This window comes from Ictalurus punctatus, chromosome 10, assembly GCF_001660625.3.
Source record: "Ictalurus punctatus breed USDA103 chromosome 10, Coco_2.0, whole genome shotgun sequence".
Lineage (NCBI taxonomy): Eukaryota > Metazoa > Chordata > Actinopteri > Siluriformes > Ictaluridae > Ictalurus > Ictalurus punctatus.
Genome location: NC_030425.2, coordinates 29,297,501 through 29,323,167, shown reverse-complemented (window position 1 = coordinate 29,323,167; position 25,667 = coordinate 29,297,501). Strand labels below are relative to the sequence as shown.

Sequence of the window (25,667 nt, the reverse complement as noted above, 5' to 3'; positions counted from 1 at the left end):
TATACAGTGTGTATGTGGTTATATACGGTGTGTATGTGGTTATATACAGTGTGTATGTGGTTATATACGGTGTGTATGTGGTTATATACAGTGTGTATGTGGTTATATACAGTGTGTATGAGATTATATACAGTGTGTATGTGGTTATATACAGTGTGTATGTGGTTATATACGATGTGTATGTGGTTATATACGGTGTGTATGTGGTTATATACGGTGTGTATGTGGTTACATACAGTGTGTATGTGGTTATATACGGTGTGTTTGAGATTATATACAGTGTGTATGTGGTTATATACAGTGTGTATGTGGTTATATACAGTGTGTATGTGGTTATATACAGTGTGTATGAGATTATATACAGTGTGTATGTTGTTATATACGGTGTGTATGTTGTTATATACGGTGTGTATATGATTATATACAGTGTGTATGTGGTTATATACAGTGTGTATGTGGTTATATACAGTGTGTATGTTGTTATATACGGTGTGTTTGTGATTATATACAGTGTGTATGTGGTTATATACGGTGTGTATGTGGTTACATACAGTGTGTATGTGGTTATATACGGTGTGTTTGAGATTATATACAGTGTGTATGTGGTTATATACAGTGTGTATGTGGTTATATACAGTGTGTATGTGGTTATATACAGTGTGTATGAGATTATATACAGTGTGTATGTTGTTATATACGGTGTGTATGTTGTTATATACGGTGTGTATATGATTATATACAGTGTGTATGTGGTTATATACAGTGTGTATGTGGTTATATACAGTGTGTATGTGGTTATATACAGTGTGTATGTTGTTATATACAGTGTGTATGAGATTATATACAGTGTGTATGTTGTTATATACGGTGTGTATGTTGTTATATACGGTGTGTTTGTGATTATATACAGTGTGTATGTGGTTATATACGGTGTGTATGTGGTTATATACAGTGTGTATGTGGTTATATACGGTGTGTATGTGGTTATATACGGTGTGTATGTGGTTATATACAGTGTGTATGTGGTTATATACAGTGTGTATGAGATTATATACAGTGTGTATGTGGTTATATACAGTGTGTATGTGGTTATATACGGTGTGTATGTGGTTATATACGGTGTGTATGTGGTTATATACAGTGTGTATGTGGTTATATACGGTGTGTTTGAGATTATATACAGTGTGTATGTGGTTATATACAGTGTGTATGTGGTTATATACGGTGTGTATGAGATCATATACAGTGTGTATATGATTATATACAGTGTGTATGTGGTTATATACAGTGTGTATGTGGTTATATACGGTGTGTATATGATTATATACAGTGTGTATGTGGTTATATACAGTGTGTATGTGGTTATATACGGTGTGTATATGATTATATACAGTGTGTATGTGGTTATATACGGTGTGTATGTGGTTATATACAGTGTGTATGTGGTTATATACAGTGTGTATGAGATTATATACAGTGTGTATGTGGTTATATACAGTGTGTATGTGGTTATATACGATGTGTATGTGGTTATATACGGTGTGTATGTGGTTATATACAGTGTGTATGTGGTTATATACGGTGTGTATGTGGTTATATACAGTGTGTATGTGGTTATATACGGTGTGTTTGAGATTATATACAGTGTGTATATGATTATATACAGTGTGTATGTGGTTATATACAGTGTGTATGAGATTATATACAGTGTGTATGTGGTTATATACGGTGTGTATATGATTATATACAGTGTGTATGTGGTTATATACAGTGTGTATGTGGTTATATACGGTGTGTATGAGATTATATACAGTGTGTATATGATTATATACAGTGTGTATGTGGTTATATACAGTGTGTATGAGATTATATACAGTGTGTATGTGGTTATATACGGTGTGTATATGATTATATACAGTGTGTATGTGGTTATATACGGTGTGTATGAGATTATATACAGTGTGTATGTGGTTATATACAGTGTGTATGTGGTTATATACGGTGTGTTTGAGATTATATACAGTGTGTATGTGGTTATATACGGTGTGTATGTGGTTATATACGGTGTGTATGTGGTTATATACAGTGTGTATGTGGTTATATACAGTGTGTATGTGGTTATATACGGTGTGTATGTTGTTATATACAGTGTGTATGTGGTTATATACAGTGTGTATGTGGTTATATACGGTGTGTATATGATTATATACAGTGTGTATGTGGTTATATACGGTGTGTATGTGGTTATATACAGTGTGTATGTGGTTATATACAGTGTGTATGTGGTTATATACGGTGTGTATGTTGTTATATACAGTGTGTATGTGGTTATATACAGTGTGTATGTGGTTATATACGGTGTGTATATGATTATATACAGTGTGTATGTGGTTATATACGGTGTGTATGTGGTTATATACAGTGTGTATGTGGTTATATACAGTGTGTATGTGGTTATATACGGTGTGTTTGAGATTATATACAGTGTGTATGTGGTTATATACGGTGTGTATGTGGTTATATACAGTGTGTATGTGGTTATATACGGTGTGTATGTGGTTATATACAGTGTGTATGTGGTTATATACGGTGTGCTTGAGATTATATACAGTGTGTGTGTGGTTATATACGGTGTGTTTGAGATTATATACAGTGTGTATATGATTATATACAGTGTGTATGAGATTATATACAGTGTGTATGTGGTTATATACAGTGTGTATGTGGTTGTATACAGTGTGTATGTGGTTATATACAGTGTGTATGTGGTTATATACGGTGTGTATGAGATTAAATACAGTGTGTATGTGGTTATATACGATGTGTATGTGGTTATATACAGTGTGTATGTGGTTATATACGGTGTGTATGTGGTTATATACGGTGTGTATGAGATTATATACGGTGTGTATGAGATTATATACAGTGTGTATGTGGTTATATACGGTGTGTTTGAGATTATATACAGTGTGTATATGATTATATATATGTGTGTATGTGATTAGAATCCTCACTAATTGACATAGGTTTTTCAGGAATACGTGCAATACATGGCCAAGCACGTTGTAAAGTAGGCGGAGCTTAAATCCGTCGTCGAAGTCAAATCACTACGTTTCAGATGATGTGCTGGTTACAAAATGAACGAAGCTTTCTGTAAAATGTACATGTTGCTGCTGGACTCTTTACATAGTTCATATGAAAATCATATTAATACCTGATATGTCGCTCAGACAGGTGCTGCGATTCGTTAGTTTTGCGGCGTAGCTACGATATTAACGTAGCCGATGAGTCGTTTAAATTAGCGTACAATTTCACCATATTTGTTCCTATCATCCTCATTTCCTATTATCTGCGATTAGCTTCGTCGTTACTCTCAGAGTTAAGTTCGGTTTTCCGAACTCCCGGATTCTGACGCGTTATCCCGGTCCTTTTGCGATGGGCGGGAATCCTAGGCGTGAAATACACTGACACACCACACACTACGCTTCTGACTCGAGACCGTCTCGTGACAGTGTTAACAGTAGAAGCTCTGCCGAACACACTTTATCCACACCTTCCTAACACCAGCATCGTAAAAACTGAGTCGTTCATGCTGCCACCATTGATCAAGCAGAAAAGACGACTTTCTGTGGTTTTTGTTTGTAATAAAACTGCAGTTAAAGGTCTACTGGGAAATGACATGTATTTAACATCACACACACTCTGATACTAAACCGTTATCGTCACGCTGTGACCGCACAGCTTAGACGTAACACTGCGTGTGACAATTTATCGTAAGAGGAAGCGACGTGATTGGCGTGTTTACGCAACGGAGGCGTGGCTGGCTCGGCCCTGTGAGCGGGCGGGGCTTATCAGAGCGCCCACAAACACCCCCCACCCCCTCCCCCAAGGTATCGCTTCTTTTCTCCCTCCCTCCCTCCCTCCCTCCGAACTCCCCATGAGCCACCGCGCCTCGCTGAGCCTGACAGCCGAGTTTTAAGTGTCATTTAATTTTCATTTTCAAATATAATTACAAAGTGTTCACTGTAAGATATCACTCGTCTGCAAATGTGTCAGGATTAATTTGTGCCGGCTCCTTCACGAGTGTCAACAGTTAATTACTGTGTCGTGTCTAGATGGCTAAATGACATTCTAACTTAGGGCCGGGTAGCCTCCTCCCTCCCTCTCTATCTCTCTCGCTATATCTCTCTCTCTACTCATCTCCCATCCCCTCCACCCATAACTGCCATTTTCTTTCCCCCCTTAATGAAAAGAAAACATCCTCGTACACACCAGCGTGACAGTAAATATAATCCCAATATACCAAAATCACAGAAGCATACAATGCGGCTCCCGATTCCCATAAACTTTAAGTACCGTCTGAATCTTCCACCACATCTATCCGAGATGAGGCCATCTATCTATCCGAAGTGCAGGCAGACGATTTGACATCGAGATATGCCTATTAATCTATGTAATGTATTGAATAGGATTTCTGCGGGCTAATTATTATGAGAAAAAAAGAGAAAAAATGAAAGGGCTGGGAACGGATCCTTTCCCTCGTCGCTGCCTCTGTCATTAAAGCAGTTCATGAGCTGTGTTAATCTGCTGATTTCTTTAATATGCCTCATTTGCCTGATTTGTGCCTCTGATTTCATGCTGAGATTGATCTAATAGGGATGTCTTAGAGCTCCTGCTTTTTTTTTTTTTTTTTTTTTTTACATAAAAAAAATGATATATATACAAAAAAATCGATAAATTATAAACCAGAAGTAAACCGCTTATCCTTCCTCATATGCCGAGTGAAATCCGAGGTGAAAGCCATGCACAAGGTCATATACATTCAGCATTAGAACAGAATAATATCACATTAATTTGACTCCTTCCTTTCTTTGAAAAGGCGAGTAATTAAATTTTTATTCTCAGTATTTCTGAATCGACTCGCCGATTGAACGCGATAAATCAGCGCCGCGCGGCGGACAATGCCGCAAAAAAATAAAGGAGTCTGAGGTTAAAAGGATGAAACTCGGTTGAAGACGAGAGAGAGGCGGTCTGGCACGGTGATGGACAGAGCAGAAAGAGAGGAAGAGAGCTCACTTGTTCTTGCTGCTGTCGAGCCAGCTCCATTTGCTGCCGCTGCTTCTCCATCTGCGAGGCCGCCAGCTTCTTCTGCTCGTCGTGGGCGGCCAGGAGCTGCTCTCTCAGGCTGATCAGCTGTGTGATCATCGTCGAAAGCTGCCTCTCTTTCTCAGCCAGACTTTCTGGAGTACCTGGAAACAGAAACAAGACACCAGAGGTTACTCAGACCCTGGAATCGTACACGGCATGTCCGTACACACGGGTTCATATCCGTGCTAGGACGCTCACGGCGGTGTGAAACCAGAAGACATGAGCCTGCTGTCAAATCAGTGGGCTTCACTCGAGATGCTTCCAGAAGTAAAAGACCGATGGTAGAAGGAGATGAGACCGAGTATTCCAGTCTGCACACAAGATCGATTCTGGGCTCGTTTAGATGTTTCATTTCACCCTCAAAATTCCTTCCAAACCACAGGTCAAATATCTGGGGGTGGAGGAGGTTTAGACCCGTTTTAGACAATGCGTACACTTATGCTATATATATATATATATATATATATATTTTTAACCCCTTCAGGTGAAGTTCCTCGTTTATTAGTTGTAGTCATGCCTCTCAAAGACCTTTTCTGCAAACCACCGCGTGCCTTTCTCCGGTAATATGAAACGTTCAACCAATCCTGTTATTTGACACCCAGCTTTTTTATTCCCCACACCAGCTCGTTCAAGTGGATCAGAAATCATTTCCCTGCTCCGAATCTACAGATCTCTGGCTTTGTGAAGATACAACAAAGCATCTGTTGTGCATCTCGCCTCATTATCCTTCTCAAGGAGCTTGTGAGATGAACAGAGAGCCAGCGGTTTCTGACCATCTTCTACTCTCCAGCTTTTTACCTTCGTCTACACATAATGGCATCGTTTAATCCATCCCGCTTCACACTGGAGAATCTGAAAATAATCTCGGGTGTCGAAGCCGGTCGTATAAATCGGACCCTGAGCCGATGGGTATATCTGTCAGTCTGACCTGCCGACAGACGACGGTTCACGATGCTGATCGGCCGATACGTGTATGAGCAGGAACGTTGGCGTAAACGCGAGGAAACGTACGGCTTGGGAATAAAGTGCTGTGTTTGAAACAAAGCGAGGCTGGAATTCTGCTTGGCATTCTGCAAATTTTGAACGTAAGTCTAGGGGGAAACAAGCAGCTTGCTGGAATATTTTATGCCGCATTGAGGGCTGTTGCCCAGAGGTGAGCCTAGATGTGAGGACAGGCTCATTAAAGTTCTTGCTCCTTGATGGTATCGAGCCAAAGCCACAATAACTCCTGTTAGAGGAGGAATGACGGTATAAAATGAGTGAAGGTGGCTGATTAGTGGCAGACAATGCTAAGCAAGCGCATGTGTGTGTTTGTGTTTGTGCAGACGTGCCGCAAGGCCAATTTAACGACTGCTCTCCATTCTCATTAAGGAAGCTTCAGACACAAACACTTTTCCTGAGTTTCTCCCTAACAGGGTCACTGTCACCTCAGCATTGTCTCATTATTTCTCTTTCAGACGCCGACATCAAACACAGTCTCATTACTGAGCATCATTACAATCATAGAGAAAGTCAAGTGTACGTGTATTTGTGTGTGAGTGTGTGGTATGTGTGGGGTGTGGGCGGGGGTGCGGAGTGTGTGGGGGGGGGGTTCGGCGGTCGGGCAGGACGTCTTCACCGAGTCCGTCTTTATTTGTGTGTGAGAGCGCCGAGGCAGTCCTGCTGCACCTCTATCTAATCAATGCTAAGTGATCCATTCATTGACTTACACATGGACCGTAATTGCTCGTGAGACGCTGGACAGTAACTCACTTTCTACTAGCGAGCTCGCCCCGTCCTCCTTGCTCTTTTTTGCCCCTTCAAGGGTGACATGCTGCTGTTTCTGCACATTTACAAAAGATACGAGTTAGACCGAGAGAAACGCTGGAGGACGAGGAGGAGGAAGAGGAGGAGGAGGAGGAGGAGGAGGAGGAGGGGGTTTGCAGGATAGAACAGTACAGCTCGCTCCTTAAATTCTTTCCTGGGTGTCGTCCTGTATTTCATCGTCCACATCTGTGTCGAGTTTCTCCCCGTGCGTTCCCTGGGGCCTTGCTCCAGTTCAACTATTTTAATTTGACTAAACACCTGATTTATTTTATCTCTCCGATGAGGAAGGTCATTTGTCTTAATAGGGCCTGTCAACCTCCAGCCCCCATTCAGAGGTGTTCTCTGGCAGGATTCGAGCCAGCACTGCAATGGATAGAGCGAGAGCGAGAGAGAGAGCGAGAGAGAGAGCGAGAGAGAGAGCGAGAGCGAGAGCGAGAGAGAGCGAGAGCGAGAGAGAGAGAGAGAGAAGTGGCAATTCTCCATTTATCCTCACTCTGAAAAAGAGGAGAAAGCCCCCTAAAAAGCATCCATTCATAGCTGCCGTGTGTGGTTTTTTTCGATGGCCCTGAATCAACTTCTTATTCAGCTCGGTGCACTTGTCGTGAATGGCTTATCTGTAAAATTGATACATTTGGACACCGATTTTATTAACCTTTGGCTGGAGCCATGAAGGGCTGCATTTAGCAGCATGCTGCTGTTTGGAAAGGCTACTGCACGCCCAATACACACACATACACACACGCTTTGTCGGTCGCGTCCACACGTAGACAAGAAGATGTCAAAGAGCGCAACCCTATACCTTTCTCCATCAGGAAGCTTTTAGAGGAGGAGTCCGGATAAGAATGGAGAATCGGAACGAAACATCTGCTCACGTCACAGACCTCCTGCTCATTTCCTGCCCACGATGGAGCTCGGGTGTTGTTGTTGTTGTTGTTGTTGTTTTTCATTCCTTTTATTTTGATCACACTAAAATGGGTATTTTTAACCACACTATCCACAGCAATCATTTAAAAATGCTCATAATGTAAAAACGCTGATGTTTCTCATCCAGTCCTTGACCCGCCGACTTCTCCCGCGCTCTCTGGCACACCCGAGACGGAAAACGTGCCGATCTGAACATCCGCGCGATCTTTTCGAGCTGTGTACGAAGCTGTGTGCATTTCTGCACGCACGGGAGTAATAGATCCAGGTAGCAACTTCTTAACACTTCGCACCACTCCTCGCTTCACTTCACTGGCTCCCGGTTCACGTCAAACGCGCCCTTATTAGTTTGTGACGCTCTTAATGGTCTGGCCCCACTCTATCTTGTTGACTAACTATCACCCTGAGGTCTTCCTCGCAAAGTCTGTTGGCTGTTTCAAGGTCACGATTTTAAACTCGACGGTGAACCGGGACTCGCCTTTTTCACCCCCAGACTCTGGAACGTCTTACTGACTGCTATTAGACACGCCCCTTCCTTTTTGGAATTGAGATTAAACTCTACCTGTACATGTCGCCATTTATTCAGGTCCAATATATCAATCTATCTATCTATCTATAGGTCTTTCTACATGGCACTTTGCTTGCTATTTATTGTTTTGTTATGAATCTTAATCCGGGTAGCCTGTGCGCTTGCACAACGATTGCTTCAATATACTTCCTAGTATCACCGCTTTTCCGTTTAGAATTAAATTCTCGAGTTAATACGTATCGGTTGCGTGACTGAAGGCCCGTGCATGTTTCTGTACACATGTATGACTATGACCACACGTGCGTTACAGGTGTTCGTTGTTTCATAGACGTGTCAAGAAATACAGAGATAAAGAAGATGGAGAGAGAGAGAGAGAGAAAAATGAGCTCGAAAGGGTTCAGTGCAGGGGCCGTGTGTTGGGGAATGCTGCTTTGCCCAAACACTAGAAGCATACCAACAGAGCTCACATTGTTTCTCAGTCTCTTCTCAATTGTACAGGACTGAGGCCATCCCCCTCCTCTTCCCTCTGCTCCTACAACACCATAATAGCAACTGTCCGCCTTTCTACTGTCTCCCCATTCTGCTCTCGTCTTGTCCTCCTTTCTCAAACTTCTAAAAGGCCCGGCTTGGGGAACATATTCCTGAAAGCTTGAGAGTTATATCCAAGTAACTGTTTTGTCAAGCTGGTGTTTGGAAAGCCAATGGAATGGGTAGAAAACAGGAAAACCCCCGTACAGCGAATTCCCATATACAGGCTAAACTACACTGTTTACGTGTCTACCCCTTAATAATTAAGCATATGGCCCACCATATGTTTTTGTTTCCCTACATCCAAGTGCAATCCTTCCGAGTCCTGATTATGGGTCGCTTATAAAATGGCAGCACATGTTTTATTGGACAGGGCAGCATGCGGAGGACAGAGACGATGTCTGCTGACAGAGAGGCCAGCCATGCGTATTGCGCAGCTCTTTAACAGCAGTGGGTCTAGACTCTCTTGTAAAGGTGTCTCCTCTCATCATCTTTCCTGGAAGGAGACAGTCTGGTCAGGAAGCCTCCTCGCGTTTAAAGACGGCGTGTTTCTAGGACGCGAGTAATGCTTTGTGACAGGTTAAAGGGGCGGTTGAGTAAAAACATACCGATGCACATGAGGGCTGAGAATTACAGAGCAAGAAGCTCAGAGAGATACCTGAGCCGGACGTATGGATCGGTTAAAGTCCTGTGAGAATGCCTGGGGCACGGTTACCTAAATCAAGGATCCCCACCCTTACTTTTCGCCAAACCCTTGACCAGAAGACACGTCCACACGATGAATGACAGAGAGAGAGAACCAAAGCAACAGAGACCCCAGTGAACAACTGAACAAGGCGGGGGGGGGGGGGGGGGGGGGGGGGTTCTGTCAGCAAAAAGAGGACCTAAAGGATAAAAGACACTTTGTAGGGGTGCGATTTGTTCTGTCCAACAGCTATTCTCTCAGCTCGAGCCTCCCCCTCTCTTTTCCTTTTCTAATCAAGCAGGCACTAATTTGAGTTCCAAGTCCTGCAGCAGGGAAAGAGAAGGCAGCTTGTAACTTTGAACGGTCCCGAGTGAATGAGAAAGATAAAAGCCTCGAGCACACACACGAGAAAAGAAAGAACGAAGAGGGGAAAAAAAGGGACGTTAAAAAAAAAGAATCACAAGGCTCCCTATTCTCTTCCCAGTCTTTGGTTAGGACAGCTGAGCCATTATGACTACATGTGAATGACTTTTTTTTTTTTTTTTACTCCCCAAAACGTCCCAGCACTGGAATTTCTTTGTCTCTCCATCAGTCAGCCATTGTGGATGCTCCCCATATGCTGCGAGTCCATCCTAAGTAAATTAGGAGGCCTGTAAAAAGCAGCGATTGTGCCAGGGCCGAGCCCGGACGTACGCTGCACATAGCTGACGCGCCTGATGTGGCTGGAAGCTCGGCGATCGGGTTCTTCCACGTGAGAAAAAGGTGTAAATCCAAGCAAAATACAATGATTTTTTTTGGGGGGGGGGTGTTTAGCCCTGTCACACACTTAATGAATTCACATTCACAAGCTTGTTGTTTTTTTTACCAAAAAACTCGCAAAGATGTCAGAAAGCTTGAAGTTACGGGTTTACCTCTAACTGTTACAAAGCGCTGACACTGGAGACTCCTTCCATCACTATTAAATCTATTAATACAGAAACCTCCACCATATCTACAAGTGAACACATTTTTATCTGCTTATGTGCCAAGTCAAGGGGAATTAGCTTGAAGGCTGACGGCTTGCCAGATCTGAAATATTACAAGAATATTAAAACAGATTCTAAACAATAATAACATTTGGATTTGCCCAGAATTAAAAAAAATAAATAAATAATAGGATCTCCAGGACATAAACTCCCCACCCCACCCCCCTACACACACACTCTCATGAGTGATACGGCCCTAAAAGTGCTTTCCTTTCCCCCTGAATTGAAACAATACGAGCGACAGCTGTTTTACCTGGCTGGCAGCCCCTACGCGATGATATAAAACCTTGCTAATCCTGCCAATAAAACTTCATTAACAAGCTCGAGCATGGACGTGCTACCGCATGTCAGCATATGGCCCACGCAAGCCATCAATTCAGGAGAAAAAAAAAAAAACATTTCAAAGCTACGCTTAAATGCAGCATGAAAGGTAACAGCCTTGCCGGAGCTCGACAGAGGGTGAAAGTCTTGTTGAACTGGCGACAAAGACGACAGCGTAGCCTTAAACACTTAAACGCAATTAACTGAGCTTGCCAATGCAAATAAGGTTCTGTGCTAGCTAGCATGATTTGGGTAAATGTGTGAACGTCCTTGTTTATTATGCGTTCCTGAGCCGAGGACATGGAAGGGGTTAGCACGGGGTGCGTGTGGAACGATCCCACATGTGTTCAGTTCTCCAACATTTGACTAATTAGCTCTTAAAGCGAGGTGCCCTTCATGGAGCACTCTTATTTCCTGTTGATAATTAAGCTAGCGCTAGAAACCCATACGAAGCCTTCACTGGTTTAGCGCGTATCCCGAACCAATTCTGACGAGACGAATCCATACTCGGCGTCATGTTTTGGTGCTCGGACTTGGCCGGCATGGAGAGGCCTTGAACGCGGGCATGCGTGCCACTTTTCTTTTTTTAAATAAATAAATAAATAAATAAAAATTCGCTAATTCAGCTCGGACAGCGATGCCTTGACATCTTCCTGCTTTTATCACAGAGCGTGTCCCAAACCTGGCCCCAATTCAAGGCCTTGATAAATAAAATAAAATAAAAAAAAACCCTCAACACTGACTAGAAGAACAGCTCATGTGATTTGATCTGATTGCCTCTGCTGATAGTTAAGTACTTCAGTCACAAAGGATTTGTGTTAAGACCAGACGGCTTGCATCTAAGGTTTCACTGCGATGTAGGAGTTGAAGAAGGAGGACATTTGTGACCTTGGTGTTTGTAATCAGGGGATCTGAGTGTGTGGACAGGATCAGTTTTTTCCCCTCGGGTCTCTGTCTTAAAGGAATAACACACTCCGTGTGGTGCTGTTATAGTAAAATAATGAGCGACAGGGCGGCGTGATGAAGCAGGGTCACTGATACCACTCCGAAGTCCTGAAGTCTCTTATCCCTCTTATAGCATTATTATTATTATTATTATTATTATTATTATTATTATTAATAAAGAAAAACATGTCATTTTTATCCATTTATAGTTACATTTAAAGTTGTGGGATGTCTGTGAAACAAGTCTCACATACATTACAGCAGCCTCTCTCTCTTTTTCCTCCCTACTGAAGTGATCATGAAGATGTCGGAAAAACGCTGAAAAGCGCCGACACCGGAGACTCCTTCCAATAATCATCTCCTTACAGAAAACGTCGCCTTATCGACAGCTACACACGTTATCAAATCCGCTTCTTATTACTCGAGCCTCCGCCGTCCACGAGGTGTTACTATGGAAACGATGACGTATTAAAAACGACCGTATTCGTGCCTATAAACCTGTGAAGGAAGGTTTGGACCAATCAGAACGCAGAGTTTGGCATCGCTGCGGTATAAGCATGTAAACACAAGCTGCTTTTAGGCTGAAACGACGCCACCCAGAACACCAGGTTAAAAGCGAGCGTTTGTCGGGTGACCGGCTCACACAAAGGCGCGCTTCTAACGTGCGAATTATTAAGCGATAGAGTTTCGCCGCCTCTGAGAAATGAGACCGAGGGCCAGACAGTGTGCACGGAAGCCTTTTTTGGATGTGCTTAATAAATGAAAATATTTGCCCAGTAAGAAGGCTTAAGCGTGTGTCTGGCAGTCCGGTGTCCGTGGGGGTGATTTTCCTTTGGCCGGAGCGGTGTGTATGCGTGTGCGTGTGTTTCCGCTCCTGTTTGCGAGGGTTTTCAGTAACGCCGTGTCAGAGAATCAGGCGAGGCAGAAAACAAGGTGCGCCTTTCTGCCACCCCAACACCACACGCTAAATCCCTCAATTCATTAGGAGAGCAACGGAGCACGGCTCGGCCGGCATTCATCTCGCAAATGTGGCCCAAAGAATAATAATTTACTGTAGCTCATATTTCACTTGCGTACATAAGGCCAAACAGTTTGCCTATTGAGAAAATGCAAAGCGTGGCACTTCTGAATCGGGCGAATGGAAGAATATTTTACAGTGGGTGATGGGGTGGAGGTGATTTTTTTTTCCCCTCCTCCCCCGCCCTCTCTCGCTCTCTGTTATTTCTCTATCAGGAACAATGCCTGAGTAATGATGGACGCTTCTCCTAGAGATTTACATTAAACTGTGTCCTGATTTTAAACAAGCACTTCGTAGAAAGCTGGAGTTTACGCTTTACGTTATTATTATTATTATTATTATTAATAGTAGTAGTAGTAGTAGTAGTGTATGAAAAAGTTTTGTATTTGTATGCATACAGAATTTGAAGGTAAGTTGTACTATAAACAGCAGGCCCATAGATTGTAAACGTTGGTCTTCTTGACCAATCAAATGCATTGTTCTTCGATCTCTACACCAATCAGAATCCTGCTCATTCAGCAACGTGTTTGCGTTCACGTTTTTTAAACCATACGAGTCAAATTTCCGTCCTCAGTAGCAGTAACGGGCCGTCAAGAGTGCTCAACATGGTTCACGACAACACAACGAAACTAATCCGTCTGCTGCAGCGGCTCTTCTCTCCATCCTGACACGCCGAACTCGGGCGTATGGAGTGTGTATTAGTAGCTGCTGATCCGTGTGCTCGGTTTCTCTCTGGGCTGCGCTGTGGCTTGGCCTCGCTCCAGACAGCCTGCCTCTCCTGCGCTGTGGTTTTGTTCAGCAGATCTTGACTCGGCTTCTCACCGTTCCTCCTGACTGACAGCTAAAAAGCTCAGGATGAAAACAAACACGTCGCTCATGGAGAAAAAAAAAAAAAAACAAGAAAAAAAAAACAACCCATCCACAATCGCTTCATGTGCCAGATCTGGCCTCGAGCGCCGACCCTCTGAAATGCTTTAGAAGAAGAACGGGCAGAGGCTCTGTGTCTGGCGTCTGGAGGATCCTCCCTGCGTTTAGCAACATTTTTATCTTTAGCTAGATTTAGCTGTTCTTGTAGAGTTCTGGATTGTGATTACTCAGGAGGTGTTGATTGGTTTTCTCTAACAGCAGCTCTGACAGCTCTGAGGAGATGTTTATATGTAACGTTTACGGAAGGAGTCACCAGTGCCAGCGCGTCATGAGAATCAGAGGTAAAGCCGTAAGTTCTTCGGGTTCTTTGCGGGTTCTCGGTAACGTGCGTAACGAGCGGGGCAGGGCGTTTTTATTTGTTTTTTTTTGTCTTATTAAGTTCAAGAGGGCCACAGGAACGCCACAGCTGAAAAGATTAAAAACGATTGAAAAGATTAAAAAAAAAAAAACGAATGTTAGCGCACCTAACGTGTCGGTGGTCGTTTTCTGTCGGTCGATTTATAGTACCACAGAGATCGACTGAACTGGAGACAGAAGTCCAGGAAAATGTCTTGGTGGGATCATTTTGTTGAGATACACTGGAGAGAGCAAGTCCAGACACATCTCGAGCTAATCCAGCTTATCACTCCGGCGAACTCTCAACAGGTTCATCGGGTGCCAAATCATGTGAATATACAGACGGTGCCAGACAGCAGTAGGAGTAGTGATGGCAGTGGGAGGGACCAGTGGAAGGAGTGGGAGGGGCGTACTCACTCTCCCCTGTGAATAACAGGGACACTGGCCTATCGTGGGTGTCTGTGAGCTCACGTATGCAGAACAGGGCGGATAGTGCTCTGTTCCTCCGAGTGTGTTACACAGCCACGCGGTGCAGCAGGAGCAGCAGTTCAAACAGACGGCTTCATGTGTCTCGGAGGAAGCACGTGTTAGTCTTCGTATGAGAGAGGAGAGATTGGGTGGGAACTGGCAGGTGACCGGTTTGGGGGTTCGGGGGGAACCCTTCATGCCATTCACTTTGAGAACTGTAGCTTTCGAAGAAAAATGAGAGAAATGCCAGATCCCCATTTCTTTCGTCTTTTATGGAGCGCTTATTTACGGAGGAATTGTTACTTCTTTGGTCTTCTAGCCTTACAGAGCAATTTCTGCACAAAAATCCCAAAGATTGCCGAAAAGGCGGTCGAAAAGAATACGTTTTTTTCTTTTTTTTTCGCCTTCAGACGTTTCTACGTCACGTTTTTAGTTTTTTTTTTTTTTTTAAAAACCTGAGAAATATCGAAACTTTTATTTCAGAAACCGCGGGACAAAAGGGACAAACAATGAGCCGAACACGGAGCGTTTCCATGAAGTGAATGGCGCGGAGTAGGGAGGAGAAATTGCAAGGCCAGGCAGGCAGCCGTGGCTTTTCATCCCCGTGTCATCCTTTATCTGGCCCTCGTTCCTATTCATGTGAACTTACAGGCATGCGTGGCCTCCGTATTGATTTTTTAACTCGACAATTAACGTGGTATCTGATTTATCATTGCACTTTAGATCTTAATCAAATGCCGTGCGTGTGTGTGTGTGTGTGTGTGTGTGTGTGTGTGCGGTCTACGTCCGTGAGTGTTTTTTTTTCTCTTCTTTTCTCAGCTTGGTGCCTTTGTTTGTGTTTTAATTAAGCAGACCTTGTGTGTCTCCCCAACCCTGAGCTTCCCTTTTTAATTGCCCGCACTTACATCGGGTCGACTTCAAACGCACCAGAGAGACATTTTGTAACGGGGGAGCACAAAGCAGCCCTTTGAAATGTCTACAGTCATATGAAATGGCACGCTAATTAGAAACCTTAGGCTGCCGGTGTGATATGAAAAGTAGCTCTGTCTGTTTTTTTCTTTTCTTTTTTTTTTTTTTCCCATCTCCCCTTCGTGTGTGTGTGTGTGTGTGTGTGTGTGTGTGAGCTTAGAGTGGACGCTTCAGAGGCATTTTTCTTCCTTTTTATTATTATTCCCCCCACCCCCCATGCCTTCTACCTGCCTCTACCTTCGAAAGTGTGACCTCACACCTCCCCCTTCCACCCTTTCCGTCCTTTCTTTGCCGTTTATCAAACACACAAAATGCCCTGTAATTTAAAAATATCTGCTTTCAAAAGGGCTAAATCATCCCCCTGCACCCGCCCGCCATTTTCCCCGCTGCACTTTGATCTACGGTGGCGCACACGGTGGGGAAAGAAGGTACAATGAATTTTCCATGACATGATTTACACGTTGGGGATTCATTAAGGTTATTGCCGATGAATACACTTATTAGTGGGGATTTTCCTCCCTTTCTTTCTTCCTTTCTTTCTTTTTCACTGTACAGAATAAATCGAACCTAATCCGAAAATCTTTCATCGCGACTGGCGCAGGAGTAAAACGCACAACGGCTGACGTTAGTACCATCGATTCTCTGATAAAAGAAAAAAAAATTAATAAAACAATTGAAATGCTTGTAGGAATGTTGGCGAATCCAAGATGGAAATATGGAGTGCCTGAGGGTGTGTGTATAAAATGAAATAAAAAATAAATAAAATACACAGGGTGTTGGTGGGACTAAAGGGGGAGAAAGAGGAGGAGAGAGAAACGGAGAGATAGCGATTAAGGAGGGAGGAGAGCGGAGAAAGCTGAACGCTGCAGCGTTATCAGAACGCTGGTACTGTGCCTGCTGCTGCTACATAAACACACGCCTGTAACAGTCCGTGCTAAGACCTTTGGCCAGGGGAGAACAGGGAGAAAAAAAACAAGACGAGAGGACAGAAGCTGATCCTCAGTGAGATAGATGAGAAGGGTAGAACATTACAACAATTTCTGCTTCTCTAAAGAGCCTTTTTCGGTCCACAGTAAACTCCACGCCATCTGTGGAACCAACAAACGTAGTTAAAGATCCATCCATCAGAAGGCTCGTAAGGAAACCAGTAAATGATTCATCTACTGAATCACTCTCGTGGATCTTATATCACATCGTTTTTCGAGTGTCTGAACGGAACCGTGGTGCGTCCTCTGCCTCGGTGTGAGGTCCTTCAGGCAGGTGAGAACACCCGGGTCCGAGCGCGTCCGAGAGAAGCGCGGGTTCTCGCACGGACGCTGGGTGAGAAAGCGATTCGACTCTGAATCGACTCACTGCGGGAAGTGAATCGAACATGGTTGTAACGCTGCAGAAATGCCATGTGTTCCAGAGGTGTGGAGAAAATAAATCATACACAGGAGAGACGAAACCGCTTATTTATATCAACTGTACGTGTGCTCGGGTGATTTTTCTGATCTCTACACACACTCGTGGAACGTTTTCTGTCGTTTCTGACCGATGTACGAACGTGTTTTGAGGACATTCTCAGCTCTACACACATCTCAGACAACTCTTCACTGAGAAAAGTGATGTCCAGTTCGAAACCAAAGCAAACTGTACAGTAAACGAATCAAAAGAATCAGACTCAGACTTCGACTCATAGATGTGAGAGTATAGGCCAAGTGCTGATTAGATCCCTGTGGGGGGGGGTTAAAAAAAATTTCAAATTGAAAAACTCTCCATTTTGAAGCAAAGCACACTCACCTTGTATTTCTCCCAGAAGCTCGCTCGTGTTCAGTCTGTCCATTTTCTCTTTCCAGTCTTTAGAAAGCAGTTTTTCCATGCAGGAAGTTTCTGGAGAAAAAAACAAACAAAAAAAAACAAAACGTGAACAGAGGAAAATGTAAGTCATTAGCAGTAACTATAATGCGTACAGATTTCATCCATAAACAGAGACACGGTGAAAGATGGGGCGAAATTCATGAAGAAAAAAAAAGAATATGTGGCATAACATAAAATAACAGAACATAACAGGTCACATGACCTAGAATTCAATTCCACCGGACGAATTCATTTTAGTTTCATGAAAAAGAACGATCCTAAAGGGTTTGTGTCTGTGCTTGTCTGTTTGGAAGTAGAACGCTACTACAGAGGGTTTCCCTATCAAATGAAAAAGACGTAGAAGCTAAGAGCCTTTAATTATCCCAGGAAACCTTAAAGAGCCCTCGGAGAACCTTTTTTCCCCTCAGAGAGGGAACAGAAATTATATTCAAATGAGGTTTGTTTAAAGGAAAATCTTGTTTTATATATATATATATATATATATATATGTATGTATGACGTATGTATGTATATTCTAACACGTTAGAAATATTTTTAAACTTTTTAAACACGTTTTTTGCTTTGTTTATTTAACTAGCGTTCTACTGATTTAGCTTGTCAGATATAAATGATATATCGTGATACGCGTCGTGTATCGTAGAAACGTCATCGATATGGTGATATGGTATCGCCCTGCCCTAGGTGGTGAAGGCTTAAAAAAAAAAAGAAAGAAAGAAAGAAAGAAAATGACTGGATCACGAGAAAAAACCGAGCAATAAAAGATTAAAGGAATCAAACCTACTGAAAATAAACATTAGGCTTAGATGATAATCCGTAACGAGGCGGCGTGTCGGAGCGAGGACACGGAACACGGTTACACAGACAATAACAACAACCTCCTGTAGAATAAACACAGCGGGGGCGGGAACTGGATTAAACGTTATAAGAAACATCATATTCACGTTAATGAACGTGTAATACGTGCGTCACCGAGGTCACGTCCATCCTCAGTGCCAAGGTGAAACCGTCCTTCCTTCGAAACGTGAAGGTAAACGCGGTCAAAGCGCGGCGGAGCGGCGAGACGCGGCGCTGGACTTTCGGCATAATTAAATATTACAATGCTTTGAAGGGGATAAATACATTTGTTTGTCCTAGAATCATATTATTATTCCCGATTTCATTTCTTTTACAATCGAAAACGTTTTATTATGCTATCGATGCGCATAATATCTTTCCTGTCTGTTTTTAAACGTTTTTTTTTTTTCTTTTTGGACAATATGACATTTTCTAGAATTTTCTTCCCTTTTTCTTTCGACTGATGTTCGACTACACATGACCTTACTATTTATTTGTTTGTTTGTTTGTTTGTTTGTTTGTTTGTTTTTTGGGGAAATAAAATTGAGTGAGCTATTAACAATCTGGAAAAATGAATAACTCATCGGACTAATCCCAGATCCTCGGTGTGAATCGCGCGAGAGGTAAGCAGACGAGTGAGGTATGCTAACCCTTAGCGCTCTCAGTTAGCACCCAGCGCTAGTAGTTCGGGAGAGAAAATGTCCTACAGTGCTCCTCACGCCCAAACCCAGACGTGTCTAAAAGCGACCAGGGATCAGGAAGGTCGAGTTCAGGCACGGTGCCCGAGTCCAGCTTTAGATATCTCTCAGCTCTCGCTAAAAACACCACTCGTGTTGGAATAAACGCTAACGCTAAACGAACGCTGACGCCGGGTTCAGACAGATGTGCTAGCGGTGTAACGGAGATCGCGATTTTCAGAGAGTCGTAAAGTATTTCTCTAGCTCACCGTTTGACAATTTCCGGCAAGAAAAAAAAAAGATACATGTTAGATGTACATCTTAGAAAGAAAGAGTGGTTCAGTTCAACTGGTTTTGTTTTTTTTAACTTATTTATTTAGTCATTTTGTGATGATTCTGCTGTATTTTCCTCCGGGTCACATTGGGATTTTTCTTTCTTTTTTTAAAAAGAAAAAATTCTGTCCTTTAAAATTTAGTACGAATCCACACGTGCACGACGGTTTATTTTCTTGTGAAACACTTTCTTCTTTTAAAAAAAAAAATAATAATAATAATTCCCTTCTCTCTTAGGAGTGGCTTTAATCGTCAAAAACCTTTCTATCAAAGTACTTCCTTTCCTCCAAAGAAGCATGGTGCTGGCGGCAGTGAAAATATCATTTAATAAACAAGAGGTTGTTCCGTTTTGTTCATTATTATTATTATTATTATTATTATTATTATTATTATTATTATTGTTTTATTTTCCATGTTTATTCATTTAATCTATGCATTTGTTTTGCTCCAGCTTTGTCTCAGGAGGGTTCTTTTCAGAACGTGTAGCTCCTGCCGAGAACGTGATATCGGACTATGATAATAATAACCACTAAACGCTCAGCAGAACATTTCCCCAACGTTACGCTACCAACAACCTTCGGTTCGGAGAACATGTAGTCCTGTTCAGTTTTCAGGATATGTCTGAGAAAGTTTTTGCGTAACTTTGGAAAACGTTCCCGACAACGTTCCCGCGACATTCCCGCGAAATTCCTTTATCCATAAGAACGTCCACGCTAACATTCCTGAGCGTTTTTTTTCCCCCCCCTCGTCTTTACGAGGAACGTCTCGGACGGCGTATCAGAGGCTGACGATCGAACTGAAATACTGTAAAGTCGCGGATTTCCAACCCGGATATCCGGGGAGAAAGGGACGGAAATGCTTACTAAATTAAAATAGAGCAGAAAAACAAGACATCATATTACGTTCATACTTTCACACACACACACACACACACACACACACACACAGGATGGAGTCTGGGTTTAATGAGTCGACATGGATTTCTTGCAAGCTCTGGATTTGACTCGGGGCTGGCGATAAGGCCGATCAGGCACACAGGCACTCCAGAGAGACATTAAAGGAGAAGTGGAGGGGGCACGGACAGGGCAGGACGGCAATGATGAAAACAATTAACATTTGTCCGGCAGACAATGAATCAGGAGGAGGAATGGCTGGAATCTGCAGAGAGAGATGCTGTCCGGGGATGCTGATAAAGAACACGCTGCTCACCAGGCAGAGCCTCGGAGCCTGGGTCAGGCCGTTCCCATCACACACACACACACACACACACACACACACACACACACGCACGCACACGCACCCAAAAATTCCCATACACCACAGCAGGCCTCGTCCTATTTTACATTTTACACACTCAAGCAAGACAGTTAATAAGAGGATCAGTACATGTATATATGCAAATGAGGCTTCATCTAATTAAACATGCACTCCAATGACACATCAACAATTTGCATATTTAATAAAAACTGAACATCTAATCTATCCCACAGTTGATTCATTTCTCCTACAATCATGTCCCAAAGTGTTTTCTTCCTCTTACACCAAAGCCGTTTCCTGCGACTACTTTTATTTTTTATCCGTTTACAGTTACGTTTAATGTCCTACGAAACAAGTTCTCGCTTAACGGCCGCTCCCGTGCTCCACGCACCAGCCTGTCTTTTTTTTTCTCTCTTTTGAAATTAATAATACAAAAAAAAAATCAAATAAAAAACGTTTGCAGTTTGCGTACGCAACAAAGCGTAAACTGTTACAAAGCGCTGACACTGGAGACTCCTTCCTTAAACGTGACATAAACGTCTCAGTACAAATCAACGCTCACACGCGGGTTGTTTTTTTTTTTAAATGTCGAGTGTACGTCGTATTTGGAGTCCCGAGCTGTTAACGGGCTGTTGCTATGGAAACGATAACGTATCAGAACGGGCTGCTGTTATCGAAAACTAACCAACACCTATTGACCAATCAGAGTCCAGAACTCAGGAGCAGAGCTGTGGGATTAGACTGATATAATCACGGTCATCTGCAGATGACATCATGAGGAGACGAAGACGAGGCCGGGGAGGACAGAGCGCTCCGGGCGAAGCTCGAACACACAATGACTCGCTTGTGGCGAACAAAAAGCGTCGGACTGCGTTACTCCGGAGTCCGACGCTTTGTGCGACTGTTGTGGTATCAGAGAACATTCCAGCTCAAACAGATCATCGTGGAATATCACGTGAAAACCGGACGTGTCGTCTCGGCGTGATACGGAGCGTTCTCCGTACGGGTAAACGTCAGCGGAATCCTGCAACTTCTCCGCGCCTTCGCGGACGTCCAACTCGAGCCGCGTAAGAGAGTATCGCGCTCTCTGTTAGCGGGTCACTCTAACACCGCTCGGGCTTTATTGACTTTCTGGATGCAGTTTGTTTCTTCGACCTCGTGTCAGTTCAGGGCTGAATCTGTGTGTGTCCTGGCAGGAGGATCACACACTCACAGGGGGTCTGTTGTGACTCTGCTTCTCCTCCAGAAGGCCGAAAGGGCTTCCTCTGTCAAATTCAACCCCCATCAACACACTCGACACTCCCGTCAGATTGTAAAACACACACACACACACACACACACACACACACACACACACACACAACAAACAGAACCACAAATTCTTTCCTTGCAGATGAAAAGAGGCAAAAACAGAAACTTCCTTTTACGGCACACGGACGATGGAAACTGTCCGGATCGGGTCAAAGAGTTTATGGAAGAATTTCCCATATTCCTTGCTTTCTCCTTCCTCTCTCTCTCTCTCACACACACACACACACACACACACACACACACACACACGCACACATGCACAAACAGCACAGATGCTGCTCCAGCACTTGATCATTAAGCAATGCACCAACTGTTGGAGATAATGCGGTGCCAGCTCCCATTCTGCTCCACTCTGCCTCCCTCGAGAGCGGTCGCTCCCTGCACTCCTCCACACACACACACACACACACACACACACACATAACATCTGGAATGTGCCAGACCTGCCCTCTGCTCCTTTTTACCTGGAAGAGGTGAGGAATTTCCACCGTGTTTGTGTGCGTGCATACGTGTGTGTGTATGCGTGTGTGTGTGTGTGTGTGTGTGTGTTCGATTCAGAGGAATGCATTGAAAGCTCAGTGGCTCGTCACTGAAACATCACAGCTCCGAATCTCACCGAGGGGGATAATAACGAGGTTAGAACGAGGGTCATCTGGGTTGTTTCAAAACCACCGCTGCTAAAAGCCGTTGTGGAATTTCTGTCGGTTATAAAAGGAGGAATATTTCCGCGTTTCGACTCCCTAAAATCAGAACGGCTTCGCGCTCGCGCAGGGCCAAAAGACACGCCCTGGACGATAACGCACATTACAATTAACAGTGTGATCTTCAACTAAAACGACGACGAGGCAAGTCTCGAGGTTCGTTCGTTCTTTCTTTCTTTCTTTCTTTCTTTGTGAAATTCTCACGACAATAAAAAGAAAACTGGATGAACCGGCGGCAGAATCTCGAAACACATCGCAGACATTCCGCTATAATAAACATGTTTAACGCAATCGTTTTAATTAAAGTCTTCACGTGTATTTTTGAAAGCAAACCGTCTTGCTCTTCTGGTCATGTCTTGGTTAATAATCAACACTGCGATTGTAAAAAAAAAAAAAAAAAAAAAGAAAAAGAAAAAAAGAAAAAAGGTCATTGTTGTTGTCCAGATGTGGGCCCCCGCGTCCTCCACTCCTCCTCGGAGATAACGCGATGAGGGGAAACGATTCAGCCTGGGTGACATTGGAATGAAAACAATAGGCCTTATCGGTCTCCTATTTACGTTTTCCCAAGGTCCCCTTTCCCCGACAGCAGGCGTTCGAGCCTCGCCGGATCCGAGTCGGCTTCCTCTGGCACGGCTCCGCTCTGGCAGATCGGTGCACGGGGCGCTTGGCGAGCGGAGCTTGGCGTATACCCCGCTGATCTGGAGCCTCTCTTGAGACAGAAAGCAAAACTAGCAGCCATGTGTCCAAAAACACAGAGAGAAAGAGAATTCCTTTACCCAAAACGACCGTCATGCCAGCACCTTGGAGCTAGCCTAGCGCGGTTCAAATAAACCCCGCGTTGTTGTTTTGTATTGTAGCACCCATGCAGCACTCCAGAGATATAGTACGTCCCTCTCGAAACAAGAGGATTATGCAGCACAGCATGCCTCGTTAGCTAAACCCGTGCTAGCAAAACTTCAAACAATGGGTCTACGGACTGAGAAAGAAACCCTCCAATACCCCAAGCTACAACAATTTTAGCGCTCTATTACTAGCCTGGTGAGCTGAAATGATCTTCGGAGCTTTTTTTTAGCATGTATCGTGGAGATTATAGATGCTCCTAGCAAGAAAGTTCGACTAGCACTGACAATAAAAAAGCGAGAGACTTCAATACGCAAAGCTTCAATGCTTCACGTTAGCGTTCCATCGCTAACCTAGCATGACTAAACGGACTCTCTACGACAGTGTAGCTTGCGTAGCTTTTATTTTTCTTTCTGTGCACAGATCCAAACACACAAAATTTAGACTGTCGATAGAAAAACTTTATTCAATGTCTCTGAAAACTGGAAGAAAAAAAAAAGGAGAGAGATGCCTTAGTATGCAAAAATATATATATATATATTAATCTGAGATATTAATGCTAGCATAAAGGTAGACTAGTGCTAGCAAACCTTCAGAGAGTGTGCATTCAGACTAAATAAAAGCCTTGCGTGCTAAAAAGAAGTCTCTGGGGCAGCCGTGCAGCTTTTCCTCACCTCGAAACAGGACTGGATCGTCCTGCTGCTAGCATGAAACCTAGCCTAGCGCTAGAAAAACATTAAAGTTAACACTAACGCCAGTCAGAGTGGATTATTAATACGCAAAACCGCCCTGTCGGTCTAGCATGACAGCTAGCAACATCCTCCGGAATAAACAAGCCTCGCTTTAGCTGCGGAGGTACGCGGGCCAAACCGCCAAGCGGCGTGTCTCTTTGACACCGAGACAAAAACTCCACGCCGCTCTGGGATGGATCTAACCGCTATCTGCTAACCAATCTCTGCTAAAAACCTGCCGCAACAGATACGCTCTCATACTCAGATCACTAGAAGGAAGAAAAACACACACACACACACACACACACACACACACAGAGAGCAAAAGACAGAGCAACCAGATTGCAAACACGGCTTTAAAGACGTAAAACGGAAGAGTGACGGCACTCGTAAATCTCCGCGTGTTTTCTGTAAACGGAGATCTCAGCACCTGGTAAGAAACCACAGCCAAAATGTCTTGTTTAACACTCGCGCACACTCGCACACACTCGCACACACGGCGTAAACGGTGATCGTTCTGCTCGGTTTGTTCTTTTTTCCAAAAAGAAAAAGAAGAAAACATTTAGAAGATTATTTTTATCTAATGATGCCCGCTGTACTGCACACGGTGCTAATCTCTTGCTAGCAAACATCTTTCGCTAATTTTTCGTTCCGGCGCTGAACCGAGCGAGGCGATTTGATCACGTGATATCAGTACATGGTCAGGTAAATAAAACGTTCCGTTTTATCATCCTGCCAACGTCGAGAGGTCGTTATTTCGGAATGTTCTCGGAACATTCAAAACTCCCAGGTTTTTTTTGTTTTGTTTTTTTTATGTTTTGAGAACGTTTTTAAAAAGACACGATGAATTTAATCGAACGTTCTGTTAACGTCACTGGAAGAACCTTGACAGAACCTTGTCGGAACATTAGCCGAAGCTGGGTGGTTACGTTACATTAGCTGGTGTAATGAATTTATTTCTATTTCCTGGTTAAAACGACAATTTGTTGTTCAGTTGTGTTACCGGATATCGTGACAGATTATCGTGATATGATATTTTCGTCATATCGACCAGCTCTACTCTAACATGACCTTGTACTATAAAAAAATGAATAAAATCAATGTCAGTCTTTCTCTTTATTTATCCATATCACGGTGCAAATGATGCTTCTGAGTTGGACTTCAGTGTGTGTGTGTGTGTGTGTGTGTGTGTGTGTGTGTTTGTGTGTGTCCATCCCAATGACTCGTGCCCCGTGGCGTGATGCCAGCACATCTGCCATTGCCCCCAGGCCTCACACAGCCCTCGTAATCCCCACTACAGGAAGCTGCCCTTCCTCATCAATCCCTCTCTCTCTGCTCAACAAGAGATGGAGAGAGAGAGAGAAGTAGAGAACGAGAGAGTGGATTACTTCACTCTATTCCTCTCCACACTTCTTCTCTCATAGTTGGATATTGTTCTCCATGAGCATGAATTGTACATTGTGTGTTTTCCCACAGAGTCCCACCGACTTCCTGCAG

At 43.5% G+C, this 25,667-nt stretch overlaps 1 protein-coding gene across 11 annotated transcripts in view; it reads right to left on the bottom strand.

Annotated features, from left to right (window-relative positions):
- The window catches only part of sox6 (SRY-box transcription factor 6), a 194,982-nt gene that overhangs the window by 75,070 nt on the left and 94,245 nt on the right, over positions 1–25,667 (bottom strand). For all 11 annotated transcript variants that reach the window (XM_053683309.1, XM_053683311.1, XM_053683312.1 and 8 more), the window contains 2 exons: positions 17,409–17,498; positions 5,077–5,249 (listed from right to left, as the gene is read on the bottom strand). In XM_053683309.1, the coding sequence (XP_053539284.1) occupies positions 5,077–5,249; positions 17,409–17,498 (263 nt within the window). The remainder of the gene's footprint in view (positions 1–5,076; positions 5,250–17,408; positions 17,499–25,667) is intronic.